Source organism: Mytilus galloprovincialis, chromosome 4 (genome assembly GCF_965363235.1).
Source record: "Mytilus galloprovincialis chromosome 4, xbMytGall1.hap1.1, whole genome shotgun sequence".
Taxonomy (NCBI): Eukaryota; Metazoa; Mollusca; class Bivalvia; order Mytilida; family Mytilidae; genus Mytilus; species Mytilus galloprovincialis.
The window spans coordinates 48537629-48561679 of record NC_134841.1 but is presented as its reverse complement, the minus strand read 5'-3'; the positions used below and the strand labels follow the sequence as shown (position 1 = coordinate 48561679).

The window sequence follows — 24051 nt, the reverse complement described above, 5'->3', positions numbered from 1 at the left end:
TTCTACAACTCAATCGAGGTTGTTTTTTAAATGTAGAAAAATAATGAAGAAATTTAGATTTATGTATGTATACATTTATTATTTGGAATTCTGATTTTTTTTTTTTTTTTTTTTTTTTTTTTTTTAATTAGTACTTGTTTATTCCAAATATTTCCTGTTTACAATTTCCTCAGTTGCCCAGGATGCAAACTGTGGATTCTCGTTTACATTTAAACCAACTGTCCGGGAAGCAGGAGGCTGAAAATGTGCACTGTATTATCAGAAAAAAATAGTATACATGTAATAATACTTATATTCATTTATATGACAATGAGTGAAAAAAGGAATCTCTTTCTAGAATGTAATACTAGTGATAAATAATATAACATTATAACATAAACGAGTGCACCTATAAACCAGATTCACATAACATTATAACATAATCGCGTGCATCTTTAAACCATGAATTACCGTAATCAATATAAATTAAAGAGATATAAAAAAAACAGACTATATAACATCGTGACTGTTATCTCCTCCAAGGTATGTACTTATAATATAAAATTAATTAATATGTTTATTTTCTCTTTTTCTAATGTATTATTCGATAAGTAACAGGGTACAGATTTCAGATGTGTTATCATGTATGATTTCCAAAGATTCAAAATATATGTAGAGGACATTTTTATCCCATCATATTTGATTTTGTTTCTTATTTTCCACAAGGACCACTTTGTCAAAATAAAAAAGAGATTTACAAGTAAAGTTTGGTTCGATTGACCACTGCTATTTCCCAAAAACATAAAATGTTTTAAATTTTCATCATCTAATTGAACATTCCATAATGTAAAAATATCTTTGATTTTACTAATGATTAATTTTGTTGTATTGCAATTGAAAAATAAATGTTGCAGATTTTCAGTATTATTAGCTGTTTGGCAAATATGACATTTTCCGTTTGACAATTGCATTTTTTAAAGTCTACTTTCCGTATATATGATATTGTGAATGCATTTCCATTGAAATTCTTTCATTTTATTGGGGATATTGACTTTTTCAAATTGCTCCATACTATTTTCCAATTAATTTCGTGGCCATAAAATTCTTGCCATTTAAGTTGACATTTTTGATATATATTCTTATTAATCATGTCTTGAATATATTTGAGTTTTAATTCTTTAGGTTTGATTTTTTTTCCCTTTCTGTCTAATGTAACCATTTCATTAGAAAGTTTCAATTCTATGTTTGTTTTTTCATTAATTTCATTATCAATTTCTAAAATTTGTAAGAAGTCAATTGGTATTGAACTTTTAACTCTTGAAAATTCCGATATACAGTTTCGTTTATCTACAAGTTTTTCAAATATAGAACAACAACTGTTAAATGTGTTGGTTTCTTCGTTCCATATGTCTTTGATATACTTCATGTTACTTTTTAGAAAGGAAGAAAAAAACAATGGCTTATTTTGAAATGAAATTTTTGAATTACCAAATAGTCTCATATTAAGTACCTCGTCCTTAGTTTTGGGATTATCTCCAATTTTTAGAAAATTAGACCATGTATAAATCATTTTCTGATAAAATAAAGGAATATTTTTAAGATTTAGTCCTTTAATATTTGAACATTTACATAAAAAATACTGATCATTATACTTGTTGTCAAATTGTCGAAGCCAATACTTGCCAATCGCATTCCAGCTTTCTAACGGTTCATGGAGAATGCGATAAAGACACTTTATTTGCTTACTTCTAATGAATAAGTCTATGCTTATCATGCCCATTCCGCCCTTTGTTATATCAAGACAACAAACCTGTCTTTCTATTTGGTAACTTTCCCATCCCATATAAAATTCCAAATAATATTATTTATTTATTTTGAATATTTTTCAAGAATTCCTCGCATTTCAATTTCATAACTACACATGGGCAATATGAAATTTTTTACTATTAAGGTTTTACCACTAAATGAAAGCTTCCTGCTTTTCCAAACGTAGACACAGTTTTTAATCTTTTCTATTATACTTTGCCATATAGCATCATTATCAATTTCATATCCGTGATTTACTCCGAGGGTTTTTACATTACCTGTAATCCATTTAATTTTATTAAATTTTAGTTTTCTTCCTTTTAAGAGATCCTATAAGTAAACCTTTGGTTTTATCAAAACTATTTTTAGATCCCGAAGCTTTTTCATATAGCGTTAGAACATCAAAAGATTTTTCTACTGACTGGAATTCTGATTATTACGTAAAAAAAAATCCACCTGCACTACGATACGATGATTCTTTTATATGTTTTGCTGGATTTTGAACACCTTCATACACTATCATATTTGTTTTATCTAAGATATATTGTATACTAAACGCCAAGTGCAATTATTTCATGATTCATGACGAGTAAAAAATAGTCTAGAATAAAAAAGAAGGTTGATCGGGATTTGTAACTGTAGATGACCAATAACGGTATGCTGCAAGGAGAGTGGCACTCTTTCTTCACGAGACATTAGATTTAAATTTCCCATTCAGACTGAACGTCGTCCAACCTAATTAAAAACCGATCTCTCATCGCTCCCGTTTTCTGATATGTCGCGTTGGAGATCTAACGAAACCCGCTTTGAGGTCACATGTGAGTGAACTGGAAGTTATGAATTTATAATGATATGCAAATAAGTTGACGACCTATTAATAAGCCAATCAAAAAAGTTTATGAATTATTTGGACTGACGATTTCTTCGTAAATAAAACGTGTTACATCCCTTTACCTTACGATAAACTTTCAAGATCGTGGAAGACTCATTTTCATTGGTTGAAAAAGACACACCTACGAGGTCACTCACATGTGACCTCAAAGCGGGTTTCGTTAGATCTCTCACGCGACATATCAGATAACGGGAGCGATGAGAGATCGGTTTTTAATTAGATTGAACGTCGTCCTGATATCAAAATTAAGGCGTTAAGGATCATCAAACAATGTGATCTGACGAAGCTGCTTGTGTTTAAATGTTGCAGTCCCTCTTTGACATCGATGTGACTGCTGAATGGGAGACATCTAAGATGGCCATATTTCTATATACAAGTAATCCCTTGAAGTTGATCAATCAGTTGTTTTTTGTTTGTAAATTACATTACAGTTTGGTTTGATTAAAATAAAATGTTACAAGATACCAACATGACCAATGACGCAACCAATAACTATGCATCGGAAAAAAACCAGACAAAACTATGGCAAAACGGAAAATTGGAACAGACAAACAGCAGGATGCTCAGCGAATAGAACGTATGTTGACAAATATATTCAATAGCACAAACCAAATCATGTTGAGCGTCGTAAAACTTTAGAGAAAAATAATTTCAATTTCGCCATCAGTAACTCTTATTGAAGTAATTCTTCGTATCTGCAACCCTTGTTTAGAAAAAAAGATATGATTACGAACGCAATAAAGTATCAATTTCGATATAAATTATCTGTATACAGTCGCTGCTGGAATATTGTCCATAGAAATCGAAAGTTTACTATTGGAAAATTGAAATATTCTCTATTGTCGTAAAGTTCAATGTTTAGTGGTTAGTCAATATAGTTGAAGCAATCATATACACTGTTTATGTAGCATCCTTTATTTCAAGTTCATTTGAGTATGCACTTATCTTTTAATCAATTTAAGGGAGAGCATCACATGAAGTGAAAGGTTATTTTTTCCTTTTTTCGAGAAGACCTTGTATGAATTTTGCCTAATACGATAGATAAGGAAGTCATCTATAAGAAAGTATAGTTGATTCCAAAAGGAATCGTTTGAACAAATGTTCTTACTTTTTATCAAAATGTCCTGTACCAAGACAAGAAAATGGCCACTGTTATATTATAATTCGTTTCTGTGTGTTACATTTCAATGTTGTTCTTCTGGTGTGTCGTAGTTCTCTTATATTTGATGTGTTTCCCTCAGTTTTAGTTTGCAACCCGGATTTTTCTCTCTCAATGATCGATTTATGAATTTCGAACAACGGTATACTACTGTTGCCTTTACTTACATGATTGTATTTATTTCACTTGGTTGATAAAAACTATTTTTCCGATAAAAAAAAAAAACAGATAGGATATGTACTCTGTAATCCAGTATCAACTAGTGGATATTATCAGAGTCGTGATGTTATAACATGTATTTAGGTCTTCTGATCATATATATGTTATAATACGCATCAATTTGCCTCTAACCTATTTTTGTTCATTTATTAACTGTGGTCAATAGATTTTCAAAGGAAACTATAAAATCGCTTCGTTCAAAGTAATTGATAGGTTTTTCGCACGTACATAGGTAAAGTCGATATTAATATCATATAACATATATCTACTACTGAAGATATAAGTTTCAAACTATAAAGTCCACTTTGTAACATAAAATCTTGGGACTTTTTTTTTTATTAGATAACTGACTTACAATGATAACGGTTCAGCTCGTTCATCACTTTGAAATCAAGGTCGTAATACATACTTTTATCGTGTTGGAGATCTTTAAAAATCAAAGCACTGTAAGCGCTGTAACCAAACACCAAGGCAAACCTTATTATGAAAACTAGGGTAGTGGGAGGGTTGAGGACACAAAAATATAAAAAAAGATGTGGTATGATTGCCAATGAGACAACTATCCACAAAAGACCAAAATGACAGACATTAACAACTATAGGTCACCGTACAGCCTTCAACAATGAGCAAAGCCCATACCGCATAGTCAGCTATAAAAGGCCCCGATAAGACATGTTTAACTCCGCCACATTGTTGCGCCTGTCCCAAGTCAGGAGCCTCTGGCCTTTGTTAGTCTAGTATGATTTTTTATTTTAGTTTCTTGTGTACAATTCGGATTTTAATATGACGTCCATTATCACTGAACTAATATACATATTTGTTTAGGAGGTAGCTGAAGAACGCATTCGGGTGCGGGAGTTTCTCGCTGCATTGAAGACCCATTGGTGGCCTTCGGCTGTTGTCTGCTCTATGGTCGGGTTGTTGTCTCTTTGACACATTCCCAATTTCCATTCTCAATTTTATCGTAATTATTAACTTATGTCAAAAGATTATGACACTGATTTTACAACTATTGAGGTTAAGATTATGTGTATTGATGTGTATTAAACAAATTGAATACGACAATTATTGACCTCAATACCAGTTTGATTATCAACTGTCAAAGATATATGAAGATGTGGTGTGAGTGCCAATGAGACAACTCTCCGTCCAAAAAAACAATTTATAAAAGTAAATGAACGGCCTTCAACACGGAGCCTTGGCTCACGCCGAACAAAAAGTTATAAAGGGCCCCAAAATTACTAGTGTACAACCATTCAAACGGGAAAACCAACGATCTAATATATATAAAAAACGAAAAACACGTATAAATAACATAAACAAACGACAACTACTGTACATCAGATTTCTGACTTAGGACAGGTGCAAACATCATGTTTATTTATATAACTATGGTAAATAAAGACTGCATTTGAGTGGAAGTTCATACACTGAATACTTATACCTTTGAGTGTAATTGTTTGAAAACCATTATAGCTGTCCATCATACTGGTATTATATCAACAATCTCATTAGCCTAAAGCAAGAATGGGAATAATATCATTTAAAATAAAATTTGGGAATCAACTCTGATTTCAAAACATCTTTTTATTCCATAGCTTACAGGTAACTGAGATAATGATAAAACACTTTCATTTTCTTATCAACTGCCTTAATTTTACATACTTTTCTTAATTTCAGGACAAACAACATAATAAAAGTTGTATAAAGGTTCTGCAAGTCATAGAAAAAAATAATTATTTTTATGCCATGTCTACAACTTATAATTTACAACTTATAATTTTGCACCATCTCCCAATCTGGAGTGGTCACATAGATCAAGCATGGCTGACTCAATGACAAACAAGAGTTCATAAACACTACATATAGAGTTAAGATTAAGCGACGAACCCCGCAAAATAATGGAAATGAACTCAGCTGACCTAGAAGTACCAGGGGTTCCCGCTTTTTTTTTTATTGACGACTGATTTTCTCTCTTGTTATTATATCAATTCTTCTTTTTGTAACCACTAAGATTTGACCAGACATACTGGTATGTTTCTTAGACTCAAATGCATGAAATAATGTTACGTTCTCGAATTGTACTGCAACTGAAATGTTCTCAGTTTGCTGTACAAGAGAGACGAAAGATACCAAAGGGACATACAAACTAATAAATCAAACATAAATTGACAACGCCAAACAGTAAAAAAAAATCAACACAAAAACTAAGACTGAACAACACGTACCCTACCAAAAACAGTTGTTGCTCTCAGATGATCCGGAATGGTAAACAGATCCTGCTCCAAATGTGGCATCCGTCGATGAGTCTAATTCGGTAGGTCACATACGGGGAAAAGGGGATGGGAATGCAGTAACGACAATAAATATATCCGTTGTCATCAGTGAAACAGATATTTACGACAATTAGAACAAATCCATTGTCATCGGTGAAACAGATATTCCATAACAGTCAGCCAACTCGTGGTGGCGTCCCTAAATTTAACGAAGGGATACTTTCAACTTCATCAATTCGTACTCTAAATGTACTAGTATTCCGTATTAGTATTTCGTGTGCGCAGCAGCCCTCCATCAAGAAAATCACGAACCCGGGAATATCGAATAAACTAGGAGATATGCAGACACTTCTGGAATGTTTCTTCACAGAAATGGAAAGTTAACAATTGGGAAACAAAAAATCACATCTTTTTAAGTAAAGTTTTCTGATCAACCTTCATTTCTAGGTGTAAGTCAATCATTACCTGTGAATAGGGACGAAGTCTGTTTGATTTTTTTTGGGTGACTCTCATATTTGTTAAAACAAAGAAACGGAAATACCGTAACGTTTCCGATTTTGGTTCTGTTTTTAGGGATTTCACTTGACGTTATTTAAGTTAGGACGTCATGTTCAATGTAAACAAAGAAACGCAATGCATCAGGTAACGTTAATTCATATCAAAGACAAAGAATTCTTAAAAAATATAAAATTGGTATTGTGTTTCTTGAGTTCCTATATTTTATTTTACAAAGTCTCACGACAACAAGACCGGAAGAAGGAAGTAGATTTCTCCGTTCTGGGAAAATGCGGTAATTAAAAAATGCGAAAAAAAAATTGAACGATTTTGACTTCATAAGTACAATGAATTTTCCCAATTTTTTTTTAATATGAGGCAGACATTACCTGTAAATTGGGACGAAGTCTGTATGAATTATTTTTTTGTAACTTAAATATTTGTTGAAAAAAAGAAATGGATATACCGTAACGTTTCCGATTTTGGTTCTGTTGTTAGGGATTTTAGTTGTGACGTGATTTAAGTTATGACGTCATATGCAATGTAAACAAAGAAACGCTATCATCAGGTAACGTTTTTTCATATCAAGGAATTATTAAAAATGAAATTGGTATTGCGTTCCTTCCTATTTTATACTAGACTGATAAATATATATTTTACTCAAAGTTTCATACAAACGAGACCGGAAAAAGGAAGTACATTGTAGATTTCTGCGCAGAATTCAAAACATGACATAAAAAAAATTGAATGATTTTTTTTTTTATTATTGATTTTTCTACTGTTATTGGGGACTTTGTCCCCATATGAAATTTTTTTTTTTATTATTATTGATTTTTGGTCTGTAATAGGGGACTTTGTCCCCATATGAAACGACTTAGTTGTGTTCGAAATCAAGTGATTTGCTCTTACTGAAGTATGATTATCAATGCAGTGGTTTTTAAAAAATACAAAATGTTGAAAAATTCATGAATCAATGTATAACAAATGGACAGCTATGCTATAATATGAGAAATTGAATTTGTCATAGATTCTTAGGGACAGTGATTCTGGCTCATGGTGGACACTGTCATTTTGTACCTGAGTTATAAAAGTGGATAATGGAACCACCACATTATCAATGGAGGGTCTAACCACATAAACAATTCAAGTATAACCTCTATTTCGGACCCTAATACAGTTAATTACAGGGGTACTAAATGACAATAAGTTCAGTATAATGTTCATGCTCTTGATTCCAGAACGAATGTTCATGGTATCTAGTGGACAAAGGTGTTCGCAAATTTTTTATGGTTGTCCTCTGCTTGTTCCACAATTTTATGATTTCTTGTGGATAATTGGTTTAGCAAAGACGTTTATCGCAGACTTTAGTGGTGTGCTAGAATGGAGGAGCAGTTCAACAATATGCATTGCATTATATTCAACTATTTTGTTACATTTCGACTATTTGCTTAGTTTACTCATAACATATTTTTAATGACAAATTTTTATCTGAAGCCATGTAAGCTTTTTGAAATAGTCATACACTGCCTTTATCATATGGTTTATATGCTACAGTATAAGGGACAAAAAATTATGATTGTATTGAAATACAGCCAAAGACATTTTACTACTAGTTTTCTGGAGACCTAGCTGGATGTGTAAATTAAATACACTTCCTTTTTTTCCTTACAGAATCCTAATCCATATTGATCTGTACTAAGCTACTAGTAATGTAAAATCAGAAATTATTGCGTGCATTTATTAATGCTATTTTGTCATTTTCGACTTAAATGCTATTTTATTTTTTACGATTTTGGGAAAAATCCTTTCGTAATTTATATAAAATATTTTACAATGTGAGTTTAAATCATTGCATTTACAACTCTGTCACAATTTTCACAATAATAAAAACCTCACAATAATTTCTGACTTTACAGACACAAGTTTTTCAATTAAGTATCCATAATTTTAGAAGAAAAAAAAACTGTCTTTCGACAGAATTTGTCAGATATAAATAAGTAATATATTGGAAAATGGCACTTGATCTTCTAGTTTATGTCAGTTGGTTTTTTTTTTACACCAAAGACAAGCAACTTAGATATTCCAAGTTCAAAAATTAAACTGACACCTATAGAATTGAATCAACTGACATTTCAACTAAATTTGACAAAACCATTCACTCTCAAAAGGCAAAGTGAACAAATAAAAAAGTGAAAACATTTAATGCTTTAAAGCTAGATCTGATGTCTGTTTTATATACATGGATGTAAGTAAAGAATAAAAAAAAAACATTATGAGGTTTGACATTTGTTATAAAATCTTATACATTCAAAGGTGTAAATAAATACATGTATGTGCACATTTATAAGCAAAAAATTGATTATATCATTAACAAGTCAAAATAAACATTAAAAACAACTTTTGTAAATAGTGTGAACAAGTCTCCGTAAGAATAAACCAGATGTTTGCTCTAGGGTATGAAAATAATTACTGGCATAAATTGGGGGGGTGATTTTATTTTTTAAAAATATTGTACAATGTAAATAATACAATCAAAGTTATGCACACTGATTGTTCACAAGGGACATAACTTTTCCAAATGGAACATACCGATGTAAGTTTTATAAATTCTTACTGTTACCAGTTGAGACATTTGTTTTATACCTGATAAAAATAAATGTACCTTTAACAATTGTGGACCATTTTTTAAACACCTGAAGAAGGATATATCAACCTGATGATTTGATCTTTGGTTTCATGTAATATCATGGATTATTATAACATTTATTAAATATATCTACATGTACAATGTAAGTGTGATCATTCATGAAACAACTTCACTAGTTCAGGTTGGCACTCAAGTCTAGATAAATATCCATGGAACAAGATATACCTTACAAAGTTGAAAATTTGATTACCTATATATACCTTTACTAAGTATTTATTTTATAGGCCAAAATGGTCCTTAATGCTACTACATGTACATATATATGATGGATGAGAATGCAATTCAAACTGTGAAACATGAAGATCATAAAAACTCATAATATGATTACATTGTATAATTTTCTTACCTTTGTTTAACTGTACATTAAATATGAAGAAAACAAAACACAATAAATTAAATTGACCTACATTGAACAAGACACAGCAAAATGTTTATGTGAATTATTTTTTATAATATATATATAAAATTTGCGAAAGCAAATACACAGATCTAACATTGTTGGGTTGATGTTTAGACAAGTTGTATACATGTATGTTGTGTACAAATTATAAGTTATCCGTGTTTCATGAACCACTTTATTAAATGGATGATACAATCTTGGCTTTATCAAATTGTGCAAATCGAGGACAAATGATGCAAATATTGTTATTTAATCAGCAGTAAAAGTCAATATAAATACTGGATTATCAATTAGTTCACAACTTTCATACATTATTCCTGTAACCAATATAAAAAAACAAACATTTTAAATATTTAGGAATCGTGTATATTTAAAACAGAGAACAATTTTTCAAAAAAGGAAACAACAGTTTCTTACACATTCAAAAACACTTTCACATGTAAAAATTCAAAGATAATTATTTCTGATACCACAATGTTTCTTTTAGTTCCTTTGTAAACTTTATAATAATATACACCTGAACATTTATCCAGTATGAACTAATTGCACACATGATTGTAAAATATGAAATAACAAAGTACTACAATTATATAGGTAGGTTTATAATAGACATTGAATAAAAAAAGTTAATTGATTAAAATATAAAAAACAATACTTTTGAACACAAGCACTAACATTTACATATGGAATTTAAAGTGGAATAGCACTACACACATATATATATATATATATATTATATACATGTATTATTAATTTATACCTGGTAAACATACATGTACCTCAGACATAATTAACATTAGAATACCAAACCTGTAAGTATTAGAAATGGTCACATAGAAAATAACCCCTACTTCCCTTAAGTAGTAATATAGTCATTAGAGTGGAAGTACGAAAAATAATAATCAATACAAATAATTTGAGTAGATTTATATGAAATTGAAATAACAAATCTCATATTTTTATCCAGCCTTCAAAAATAAATAAATGACCACAAAAATTTCTGTAGTTTATACTATGCAAAAGGCTTGAATATGTATAATATTGACGGTCAAATCAGTCATGTTTATATCTAATTCCGCAAATACTTATACCCGCTAACATGACTAATAGTCTTGCTTAAGTATTTCTTTTTTTTTACATTAGCTCTCATTATCTATCCATATGTTTAAACTCTTCAATATTTATCAAATATTATTTTATCTCTGAAGAACAATTTCAAACCACAGGATCTAAAATTAGAACTTACTTACCAAGACTAGCAAAGGAACATACAATTTTAAAGATTATAGCAGAATATTTAATAAGTTGTACAAAAAAGCTTCATGTAAATGCTGTATTAAAAACTTGAATATATTTGAAAGACAAGCGGTTTAAATTTTGAACAATTAGAAAACATTACCCGTTTCATTCTCAAATGATATGATACATGTATTTGAAACAATATTTTAAAATCAGACATGACAACAAACTTTTTTAGCCAATCAAAACATTTAACAGATTTTTGTGAGTAATGATTTTAAGCAACATGGTGGAAAACACCTCTCGATAGAAGATATTAAATTTATAATTCACATGCTAAAAAAGCATTTATATCAGATCTTAGCTATACATGTAGGTAGCATATATTTTATATGCCTTAACTTTACTAAAGCACATGTAAATGCGTTGATATTAAATAAATTTCATGTTTTTATAATATCCAAATCTACATTGGTGTAAGTATGCATCACATTTAAATGTAAAACAACCTTAAGTTTCAAATGTATACAGTATTTTAACCTATCTCTTATTTTCAAGTTTGAATTTTCATTAGAAAGATGTAGGAGCAAACATATTTCGCTCTCGTTTATTTTGACGAACTTTGCTTGTAGTAGCCAACTCTACTGTTTTCTTTCCTATACTTTGTAGTTTATTTTTGACTGCAGATGTATCATAACTAACTCCTTTTGAATCTGTACTAATAGTACTTTCATGTCTTTTGATTTCAGAACCCTTCTTTCCTTCTTTATGGTATTCTACAAGTTGATCATCTTTAAAAGAATGCTCTGTTTCAAGTCGCTGCAGTGCCCCTGTTGAACTTGTTCTTCTGAGACCCGAACTTTTCTGTTCAACATTGTCTTGAAATGACTGGATTTTATTTTCAGTGGAATGGTATTTATTTAGATCCCCATCTTTTGTCCATATTTCTCCCTCTAGCTGAGGAATATTACTTGTAGAACTTGATCTACGATGTCCAAGCCCCTTGTTCGATCCAAATAATTGACCTCGACTAAACTGAGGATTATCCTCAGAAGTTGTTAATTCATATTTTCTGAAAATTCTTCCACGTCTGCTTACTGCTGCAAACATTGTACTTTCCAAAGCAGATTCTGTTCCTGTTTTTGGCGGAACCATTACTACTTTTCTAAAATCCACAAGATCATCATGGGATGACACAACAGGTTCTGAGATTTTTTTCTTTTCTTTTTCAATCAAAGATAAGTCATCGTGAATATCAACATTAGATTTTTTATCGCTATGATCTTTGTCATTTCTGTGCTTTACATTGCTCACATTTCCTGCTGATTGGCGACGAGTATCATAATGTCTATTTTTAGGTCCAATTTCAACCCAATAAGGTTCAAATTTGTGAATTTCACTATCTACTTGTGGGGCTTGTGCAGTTAATCCTAGTTTCTTTACCTCTGTAATCAAATTATCTTTAGGCCCAGCACTGGACTGAATATTAGAATACACCTGTGTGCTTACAGCGTCTAAAATGGAAAATATCATTTTAAACTCCATTGTAGCCTATTGGATTGTAATTGAATTTTTATTTTGTAAAATTACTATCTTTGTTGGCTGCATAAAACTCAAAAAAAGTATAAGGTTGCCTGCATGTGGTATACATTTTAAACTATATGCATATATGTAATCATGGTAATACTTGTCCATATAGAGCTTGCATGGCCATTGAGGGTCTCCTAATTGAGCTACATATATACATGTAGGAATTATATAAACTTCTAAGTCCCTCCCCTAACCTTGCATTGTTGCCCTCCTCTTTTGAAACCTAAACATGCTAATTAATGTACAAAGGTAATTAAAATTTCAAATTGATGTCAACCTTTTCATATCCAATCTTTTGTAGTAATAGTCTTTACAAATCACAAAAATGTCAGCATTTACCTCATAAGCATACCAAACCTTTAAACAGACTTATTCAGAAGGGATATAGTTAAGTTACTTTTGCCAGGTCATTAAATATGGCACATCTTGCTATTACTATTGATTCACTTATAGGGTCTTTACATTGGAAATAAACACATTTATTCTAAAACCAGTTGTTGGCATGAATCGGGTTATGTTCATCACATATATTTTAAGATGGAATGATACTAACCCCTAACGGGAAAGATTGTGTCTGATTTTTCACATGATGAAGACATAATCTTTTAATCAATGTAATTCAGGTCCTGAGCTGGCATGCCAATCATGTCAGTAACTGCTAGTATTCTTTTGTTAATTTATGCATCATTGTCATTTTGCCTAGTTTCTTTTGTTACCTTTTTTGACATCTGATTTGGATGAGTAACTCAGTTTTACAATGCCTATTGCTGTGTGTTTGTTTATTCTACATTGGCTGGAGGTATAGGGGAGGGTTAAGATCTTACAAAACATGTTAAACCCCACCGCACTTTTGCTGTTCCATAGTCTGGCGCCTCTGGCCTTTGTTAGTCTTGTTAGATTTTTTATTTTAGTTCAATCATATGTTTTGGAGTAAAGTATAACGTCCATTTTCACTGAATTAGAAAACATTTTTGTTTAGGTACCAGCTGAATCCCACCTCCCAGTGCGGGATTTTTTTATTGTGTTAAAGACACATTGGTCAGGTTGTTGTCTCTTTGACACATTTCCCAATTCCAATCTCAATTTTATTTACAGTAAAGCTATTCCTTAATTTTATCCAAAGAACAAAATGATCAATTCAAATATGTACAGGCACAAGTGGCATGAAAGGGAATATTTAGAGAGCAAAGCAATCAAAATGCTACAGTGCAGAAGCTCAGGAACTATTTATATCTGGTCAAAGGAAACATTTCTAAGATAGAAGGGGAGGTAATTTCTTACTTGTTTTTTTATCAGACAATTGACATATAAAATTAATGCTTTTGATTAAGTTAAACCAAACATGTTATTTAAGTCCAATTTTTTGCCTTCTTCAAATAAAGAAAAGGGTGTACATGATATGTATGTACAACATTAACAAGTATATTTTGTTATCTCATAACTTTTTTTTATGTATGTACAATTTATAATTTTAAAAATATCATTATCAAAAAATTTAGTAAGTTAATTACACAATGCAAAAATCTTATAAAAGGTGACTCCACAGCATTTCTTTGATTTCAGTGTATAAGTTATTATAAAAGGAGGTTAAATCATGGGCAGTCAGTGCCACATTCACTAAATTCTTTCTTAAATCATTGGCAAGCATTGGCATTCACCAAGTTCTGTCTTAAAGTTAAATCATGGCCATTCATGTGCACATTCACTAAATTCTCTCTTAAATCATGGGCATGCATTGGCATTCACTAAGTTCTGTCTTAAATCATGGCCATTCATGTGCACAATCACTAAATTTTCTCTTTAATCATAAGCAGTCACGTGCACATTTGCTAAATTATCACTTCAATCATGGGCAGTCACATTCACTAAATTCTACCTTAAATTATGGGCAGTCACATTCATTAAATTCTCCCTTAAATCATGGGCAGTCACATTCACTAAATTCTTCCTTAAATCATGGGCAGCAACATTCACTAAATTCATCCTGGAATTAGCCTAGGATAAAACGACCCATGATATTATTGTAAATCCAAAACCCCTAGTTTGCATTTAAAATGCCTTAAGAACATTTGAAATTTCTGCATAATATTCCTGAAAATTATTATACTTACTGGTAGCTGTGTTAAACATGGTGTTATAGGTATAGAACCATTAATTCGGCATGTTCACAAAAAACATACAAGACAGAAGTATATGATTTAAACAAAATAGTTCCTTTGCATAGCTGTATATTCGTAACTTTGTCAAAAAATGAACATTTGGGTAATTTTTGGTTTTAATTGAAAGCTTTTAAAGGACTTGGGATCACTGTCATGGCTGTTGAAAGTTTCTCTTGTATAACAAAATTTTAAACTAATAATGCAAGAATGTGGTTGTTTAAGTATTAGAAATCTCTCTAGACAAATAAAACATCATATCACAGACTCAATCACAAGAGAAACAGTTGTAAAATATCTCTACAATTAGTTTACAAGTTATACAAAGCTGAGGAACAGAATTCAATTGGGAGAATTGTTGTGTGCATAATTCTACCTGTTCTGGGATATGTCAGACATTGTTTTTGTCCTGCAAGATCAAATCAAAAATAAAGCTCACTATATTGTGGAGGTTTTCCTCATTGGTGAAGTTGTTAAAATCAATTTAATTTGGTTTTTGGTGGATATACATATTAAACCACATCTCATTATACATAGTCATTTATAGTAGATAAAAATTCAAATAAATTGGGAATGTGACCACGGGACATTAATGATGCCCACACTTGCATAACATACATTGTATAAAGTTAAAAAGGAACAATACTGAAGAACGGTTTAAGTGACACCAAAATTTGTACTTGATCTGAGTATTGTGGTTATAAGTATTGTGTACATAATTTTGATAACATTTGGTTCCAGCAAACTTAAGTTAAAGAACGGAAACAAAAAATTCAACAATTTTTCATTTTGTGAAGGGGCATAACTCTAAAACAGTAAAAGTGACACCACCAAAATCCAATCTTGAATGATCAGTATGGTATGTGTAATAAGAATTGTGTATAAGTTTCATAACATTGTTGGTTGAGGCTGACTAAAATGAAAATTAGAGGCTCTGAAGAGCCTGTATCGCTCACCTGACTCTGCTTGGGTTTTTAAAATCATATAAAAAAAGATAAAATTTGGCTACAAAACTTGTTCAGCACCTCATAAGGAACATTCATGCTATGTTGGATTTCATTCCATTCAGTGGTTCTCTAAAAAGAAGACTTTTGTATGCATTTCCAATACAGTCCTATGTTAAACTGAACCCCCCGCTGGCAGCCATCTTGGATGATGGATCGGCTACAAAGTAACAACACTTGGTCAGCATCTCATTAGGAACATTCATGCTATGTTTTGTTTCATTCCATTCAGTGGTTCTCTGAAAAAAGACTTTGTATGTATTTCCTATAGGGTCTTAATTTAAACTAAGTCCCCTGCTGGCAGCCATCTTGGATGATGGATCGGCTACAAAGTAACAACACTTGGTCAGCACCTCATAAGGAACATTCATGCCATGTTTTGTTCCATTCCATTCAGTGGTTCTCTCGAAGAAGTTCAAAATGTAAAAAGTTAACGACGACGACGGACGACGGACACCAAGTGATGAGAAAAGCATATGAAAAGCTCACTTGACTTAATCTGTGTTGTGTGGTAATAAGCATATATAGTGTATAAGTTTCATAACATTTGGTTGATGCAAACTAGTTAGAGAATGGAAACAAACTTTGGGACTTACGAACTGATGAATGTCTGTACGGACGTACAAGGGTTAAACTTAATGCTGACCATCCGCTACAAAGTTTTACCCTTTTTCTCAACTGTGTTTGCTGCTGTCAGCGTAAAAGTGTAATGTTGACCAAAAATACAGAATGAAAAATTTAAAGCTTTTTCTTTCATTGTCTTTAGATGTTTTTTCTTGATCTTGAAGACTGATGTAGCTTCTGTCCTAAGTTTCATAACAATCAACATAATCAATGACGGTTTAATTTGAATGTCAAAAGAATTTCATCTGAGACGGTCTGTAAAGGTGGTGGTGGATAGTTTGAGCCATGCATAGATTAAGACTTGATTTTTGAATAAAGTGTAAATAAAATGCATATAGGCTTTTGCTTTTCATTTTCTAGAAGTCTTTACAGCTTTAAGATTCAAATACTTCTTTTACTATAAATATAAGTAAAAATAAAATTCTCTCTATTTTCTTCAGAGAATGGGTTCTACTCTTGAATTTCTCCTGACTACATTCCTTTAATGAGATGTTAATAAATGTGTGTCATTAAAAGTTGTCTTTAATATCAATAAAAGTATACTGCTCATTTACAAGGGGGGCAATTTTTGAGAGCCTTATTTAATATCTTTAAACAATAGCTTTCTGTATTTAGTTCTTGAGATTAAAATTTGAAAATCAATTAAAAACATGAAAAAAACAGAATATGTACTAAGTACATGTATGTAAAGACATTTTTTAACCTCCTAAAAGTTGAGAATTTGAGGGGTTGTAAAAAAAACCTTAGCAGTCTGATAGTTGTATAAATAAATATTTGGAGAAGATTAAGGGGAGACAATTCAAACCTGGAAAATAAATTAAAAATCTTACAAAATTACTTTATAAAGTACATGTAAATATATTTTACATTTTCAAGTAAATAAGGACGACTTGTGTAAGTATTACCCCTGACTGTCAAACAGATATTCATAAATTCTCAAACCTTGAAAAACTATAATTTAAAGGTCAAATGTCTTATATCTTACCATCTGTTTCCTCTGGTATAACATTAGTATATCTTCCAAAAAAAGGAAACAAATTTAAACTTCTAGGGAGCTGTGGTAGAAATCCATATCCACTGCTGGCCTCACTTTTGGCAACATCAACTTCAGGCAAAGAAAAATCTTTTGCATCAATAGTTGGCATTCCACCACTTTGCAAAGCATCTTCGTTCTCCATAATACAGTTTTAGTTTTCTAGAATAAAAAAGGATGAAATCAAAACATTAAAATAAGCCTTCAAGATAAATGTATAAAGTATCATTTAATAGACTATGTAAAGAGTATAATTTTCACTGTATATATTAATTTCAATAATTACTATAAAAGCTTGTGAAAAATAATGGTACATGTAGATGCATATATGACCTGGAAAAAATAATTTCATGATCACAGAAAATTACCTACATGTACATGTAACCACAATATAACAAGAATGTACACATGTACCTTGATGTAACAACTTTTTAAAGAATGTATATGTACAAAAAAGTATTTTTAATCCTAGATCTCCATTTCTTAGCATGAACATGTAACTAAAATGTAGTTTAACTTACACATGTACATTTTTTATGTACATGTAGTTTTAGACTTATAGACTTATCTATCTTTGACAATTTTTTTTATATGCTTTAACAAATGGTATATTTACAAAATGTAAATGAATAAATTTTGTGTGGGCACACATAAACATACTAAAATGTAAGTTAATATTATGTTCGTATTGTGTTACAGGAAAACAACTTAAACATGTCAATAAATAGGAAGTTGAGCAACAACAGTGATCATTGATGACATTAAATAAATCACCACCCACTCATTGCTTATTGATGTACACTTTCATACATGCATTCACATTCACATGTATGCATGTATACACATATGAGAATGGGGTAAAAACATATAAATTGATTTTATTGAAAGTCATAACATAACATTTCCTATCATGATTCCTACTATAAACAGTTGTACAAATATTTTCAATAGATAAGATTGTGTTCATACATGTACAACAGATTTTTATTTATTAAATTAATATTTCTCATCTAGTATGTCTATGTAAAATAAAAATTAACAAAACATTAAAATAAAGTCAATGATGTTGTGTATTGCATTAAAAGCTATTCATGCTCCAATAAAACCTGAAGATCTTAATTATACTTTTATTGTGTTTGTGCCAACAGATTGTCAATAGTCCATTTGCCAATTCCCATAATTGACCCTGTAATTAGAGACCTTTTTTTTAGTTGTCGCCCTTATGAGGGACATTAATTTTTATCAACAATGGAGAGCTAGCAGAAGGACCAAATTTACCTGTGCTTAATGTGAGTAATCTTTAGACTGTTAATGTTATTAAGGTTTTTAAATCTTTTAATTACATAACTTTGTTGTTTACCTACATGTAAATACTTACAACATCAAAATTATTTTTCATGAAAAATTAGTTAAACCACCAATACATCATTTTCTATTCATCATACTTTGCCTTGGCAAAAGCCAATATTGTCCGGTATAGAACCAGTCTAAGATTGACAAAGGGAAGTAATTTGTTTAAAAAGTGTGCAATAACAGAATCAAATCGGTAATTGGCAAATGGACTATTGTCCACATAAAGTCTTGAAACAAGTTATAAATAGTACATGTACATATGATCTGCTGAAAGTACATAAATAGTACACCCCTTTAATACTGAGAGAGCATAAATAATACACCCTTTAACCCTTTCCTCCATTGAAATTTTTGTTTTGCATACTTGATTTGCATAGAATTTTTCAACAAAATATTGAAAATATGCTTTGAAGTATTAATGCATTGCGAAAAATCAATATTCCATCAAATAAATTTTAGTCAGATATTCTTATGAATATCCTTTTCATATTCAATACAAATTTTATTAAGTCTGATGCAGACACTTTGTAGTTAAAGCGTTTCAATTGAGGTACTACACAGGCGTCAAAAGGCGTCATTATGGAGTAAAGGGGGTGGCGTCAAAAGGCGTCATTATGGAGGAAAGGGTTAAGTACTTCTTTGTTATTATTTACCTGTGTGACTTGTTCAGAAGGAGTTGCTCATTTGGCTAGCAAAAATATGAATGCCTACTCAAATCAAATCTATAACAAAAATCAAATTATACAGAAGAGTGACGTGTGCACAATGCACTTGCACTGCACTATTATTAATATAGTAGAATAGAATTGATTACCATAGGCGATCCAGGCCCCCCACCTTTCGTTGGAAAAATTTGGTTGATGATATAGGGAATCATTAAAGGCCTAAAGGCCCTTGGGCTGATATTGATGTCTCGGGATGATACGACATATGATATGAATTTTGCCATGTATTATACGCTTTATCATATATTTCAACAGAAGAGTATTATATTATATGAATTGTTTTCTGATCCATAGCACTGGATTACCTTCAGTTCTACTTTTGTCTTGTTTCAAAGACCTTAAAAGAACTGCTCAATTACTTATCCGAAGCACTTGGGTTACCTTACAATTTGCGTGCTGTTGTTTTAAAAATATTTTGTTTATTAATGTATTTATTTATGTGATTTATGTTACATAAAAACTTGACCTTCGTGACGTCACATGCCAAACAATGACGTCATTCAAAAAATTGACCTATTTTGAGTAAAATTTTTCTAAAAGCAAAAAAAAAAACAAACCAAAACTGACTTTATGTATAAAAAAAAAAAAAAAAAAAAAAAAAAAGTAGGGGTGTGATAACGGGTATGCGATAAAGGGTGTGCATCAAAGTTGCGCAATATGGATTAAACAATTAAAATTGACTATTTATCAAATATGAAAAACTACTGTATTTACTACTATACATATGATAAATAACAATAAACCAGAGAATATTGATTTGTATCACTACAATATAATAGTCATTACGGTGAGGATTAATTCCTCGTCATTAATAAGGGCATCCGATACAGTTTCTCGATATAATGTCATTTTTATAATCTTGAAATATGTTGTAGGCCTAGGCGAGTTATAAAATAAAACACAAAATAAAACATAAGTCACCGTGCTTGTTTTTGAGAAAATTGAGGCTGAAAATTGGGGATTTGTTCAATTTTGTAAAAAAAGTTGGGCAATGTTATAAAAATTTTGGAGCAGATATTCTTCGTCGTAAATTATTAAGATCGGGTTCAATCTGAAGCTGTGATAAGTGACAATAAGGAAAAAAATAAATCCCTACACGAATGACTATGCAAATATTCAAGTCTTGCTTGACAATGCGGACCAGATGCTCAAAGTGGTATTTTTTTTAACCTAAAAATATGGAAATAAAGTGTTTCTGAAAATGTCATTTTTATCATTTTTCTACATTTTGTCATGTTTCTCCAAATCTCAAATAAAAAATATGTCACCGTGCTGGATTCCATGATAAACGTGATTTATCCTAAAAATTGCGTCCCCCCCCTTTGTAACCTCAACGTTAGCGCTAAAATAAATGCACAACTTCGCTGGAAGACAATTTCGACGTACATACAGTATGTAATCTCTGCAAGTAACCGGCGACATTTTTCAGATGTATTAATATTTGCTTGTAAAGAGCTACCTATAAATTGGTATAGTATTGTTTTCAGAATTAAAATCATGTGAATTATAAAAACCTCTCTCTGCTTGTTGTCTAACTATATATGAATTAAAGAAAACATGGATCCATGCCTGTGATGCCTTTAGAGCGTTTTAAACAGCAGATATCTGGTTTAAACTAGACCATCATGTCCTGTTTTAAACTATTTTTATTCCATGATGGCTACTCACACACTGCCATACAGTACTTTGTTTATACTTGTTTTATCTTAGAGAGAATCAATAAATTTCTGTCAATACGTATAATCTAATTAACACAATCACTTGGACTTTTATTGTATTGTTCGTGTATTATATTAAATTACTGATTTAGACCATATTATCATCCCCCCCCCCCTTTTTTCATTGTTATCACTCCAATCGTCTAAAATCCTACCTAAAAAGTAGGATTTATACATTTTAATAATCTAATGTTATTCCTCCTAAAATATAGCAGAAAAAAATACCTACTATGTATTATATCAACAGAGAATTATCATTGCGTCTTTCTGATCAGCTGTCTCCTTGTTTGCCATTGGACGTCCTTTACACACCACAGAAAGTTCAAGTTGAAGGTCGATTAAATCAAAGTACTAACGTACTGTTTACTCTGATGGCTAAAAAGGAGGGTAAACACTCTGAGGGTAAACATTTTTTGGCTATTTTGCCGGCACCGGCAGTGTAGAAAATATCTTATTTTGCCGGCTATTTTTAAATTCGTTTTCGTTGCTGGGGAAATAAAAAAAATTTGTTTACATCATTTTGGTCTTTTGTGGATACTGTGTTGTCTTTTTAAACTTGTTTTTGAAGCAATGCGATTGATTTTGAAATATTCAGGGACATATGTATTTACAATGGGCTTTACTTTTATTTTTCATATAAGTTACACATAGTTAAAAAAAAATAAAAAAAAACAACATATGACATTTCAGTTCAGTCAAGTATATGATTAGTTTTTGTCAGTGATAATTTTTTATTTTCACTTTGCCTGATTAATGTTTTTAAAAGATTAGATGTATCTCAAATATTGTTAACTGTTTTCTTACTTAACTACCGGTAAATAAGTATTTATTTGATTCTTTAATTACAGAACAAGAAAAGCCAATATTCATTAAGTCTTACCTCTCCAATTCATTAAACATAACTACAAAACACACAAGAGCCACTCAAAAACGGTTATGATAGGGTACCTATGAGAGATCTCGAGTCACAGGTTTTATTTGACAACTCGCAAGTTGAAACTTTCAAAAGTAAATATCAAATTTCAAACAAGGAACCGACTATTTTTTTGTCGTCTATTACTAATTAATGTGTTCAGTGACGTAAAACCGTGCAAAGAAATCCTCGCTCAAAACTCCGGTGGACCTTCTACGGCACCCATTTTGAGGTTAAATATCTTATTTCAACAAATTGATTTTATGCCCTGCATGTGTAATGTTAGTAAATTCAGTCCAGTAGTAAAATTTGCCCGCAAGCCTTTTCTTCTTAGGCAATCAAGTCCGTCACAGTAGTTTTATTAGATATATTAGTCCCTGGTCCCTGATTTCAAATATTTTGGCCACGAGCATCACTGAAGAGACATGTATTGTCGAAATGCGCATCTGGTGCAAGAAAATTGATACCGTTAATTTTATTAAAGCTTGTGTTGTCATTTGTTATATAAACTGTTATCGGCAGAAAACTCATTAGAACTAAACCGAGATTACCCAGAGAAAAAAAAAACATTTTCCCATCCGGCAAATCTTTTGGACAAATTGTTTATTTTTCTCAGCAAGTAAAGAATTTAACTGGCAGTATGACTATTTTGATGCCTTCTTCAGGTATATTAACAATAATGCCTTAATCTAGCGTATCCCTTTAAAGCTGAATGCTGAATTCTACTGTTGGAGATCGTTTATATGTTGACATGCATGAATGTCTTTCTGTTTTATTATCATAGTGTTTTTATGTGCATTACCAGCATGATTTTAGATTCCTGTAGAAAACCTTCACATTCAAATAATCCAATGCCCATGCACAGGTTAACCTAGTACATATTTTCATCTTTCTCTTTTTTGTATAACATGTTTAGTATAAATAGTCATTTTGTTTTTAAATCACACACATTTCATATGCTAAATAATAATGTCACTACCACATCTGAAGATATCTGAACATTTGAAGGTCCCCACAATTCAATGGTTACCTTAACTACGTGCTTTTAATGATCCTTTTGTGGAACAGAATCTGCTGACCCTTCCAGAGCACCTGCATGAGACCACCCCCAGTTTTTGGTGGGGTTTGTATTGCTTAGTCTTTATTTTTCTATGTTGTGTTTTGTGAACTATTGTTTGTCTGTTTGTATTTTTTTTTAGATCATGGCGTTGTTAGTTTATTTTCGATTTATGAGTTTGAATGTTCCACTTGTTTCTTTCGCCCCTCTTTTGATTCGGTTGACAGTTTTGAATTTTCCATTCTCTATACTACACTTCCAAACTATCTTGCCAAACGAATGTTTTTCCTATCTTTTTTAATGGTCGTTTGATAATCTGAATCTGGTTGCAGATTTATTTGCTGCAACTCATTGTCCTAAGGAGAAAGGTAAACATGCTAGATATACTTCATGGAGGTGAGAAAAAATTATTAAATTTAATACCTTATTGATATATGATAATAAGAAATTACATATAAGATATAATAAAATAAAACTTTTTAATCCAAATAAAGCTTCATTAATATATCATCTTTGACATCCTTTAGAATACAAATTAAGAACTCTTTTTATCCATGGAGTTTCATACCAATAAATAAATGTTAATGGATAAGACAATTCGAACTGTAGGGATCTGTTGACACTAATAATCTATCAACAAAAACTCTAAAAAAAAAAAAGACTGGTTCACTCTGCATAATGATTTGAATAGAAAAAAAAGAAACAA

General features: G+C 31.1%; 1 protein-coding gene across 3 annotated transcripts; it reads right to left on the bottom strand.

Moving 5' to 3' along the window:
- Nucleotides 1-9013: 9013 nt before the first annotated feature.
- Nucleotides 9014-21689, bottom strand: LOC143072317 (uncharacterized). Of its 3 annotated transcripts, XM_076247196.1 has the most exons (5): nucleotides 21605-21689; nucleotides 19586-19654; nucleotides 17532-17741; nucleotides 15295-15327; nucleotides 9014-12686 (listed from the first exon to the last, which is right to left on the bottom strand). In XM_076247196.1, exons 3-5 carry the CDS (start codon nucleotides 17722-17724, stop codon nucleotides 11743-11745), a joined length of 1170 nt encoding a protein of 389 aa, XP_076103311.1. In that variant the 5' UTR covers nucleotides 17725-17741; nucleotides 19586-19654; nucleotides 21605-21689; the 3' UTR covers nucleotides 9014-11742. The 3 variants fall into 3 exon arrangements, with proteins under 3 accessions (XP_076103311.1, XP_076103310.1, XP_076103312.1); XM_076247195.1 differs by lacking the exon at nucleotides 19586-19654; XM_076247197.1 differs by lacking the exons at nucleotides 15295-15327; nucleotides 19586-19654.
- Nucleotides 21690-24051: the final 2362 nt, after the last annotated feature.

What these genes read in the sequence shown, in the direction of transcription:
- LOC143072317 (XM_076247196.1), bottom strand. Translation starts at nt 17,724, where the DNA reads ATGGAGAACGAAGATGCTTTGCAAAGTGGTGGAATGCCAACTATTGAT. An exon ending in TATACCAGAGGAAACAGATG is followed by an intron (nt 15,328 to 17,531) that starts GTAAGATATAAG and finishes TTGATCTTGCAG; the next exon opens with GACAAAAACAATGTCTGACA. An exon ending in TCTGACATATCCCAGAACAG is followed by an intron (nt 12,687 to 15,294) that starts GTAGAATTATGC and finishes TTTCCATTTTAG; the next exon opens with ACGCTGTAAGCACACAGGTG.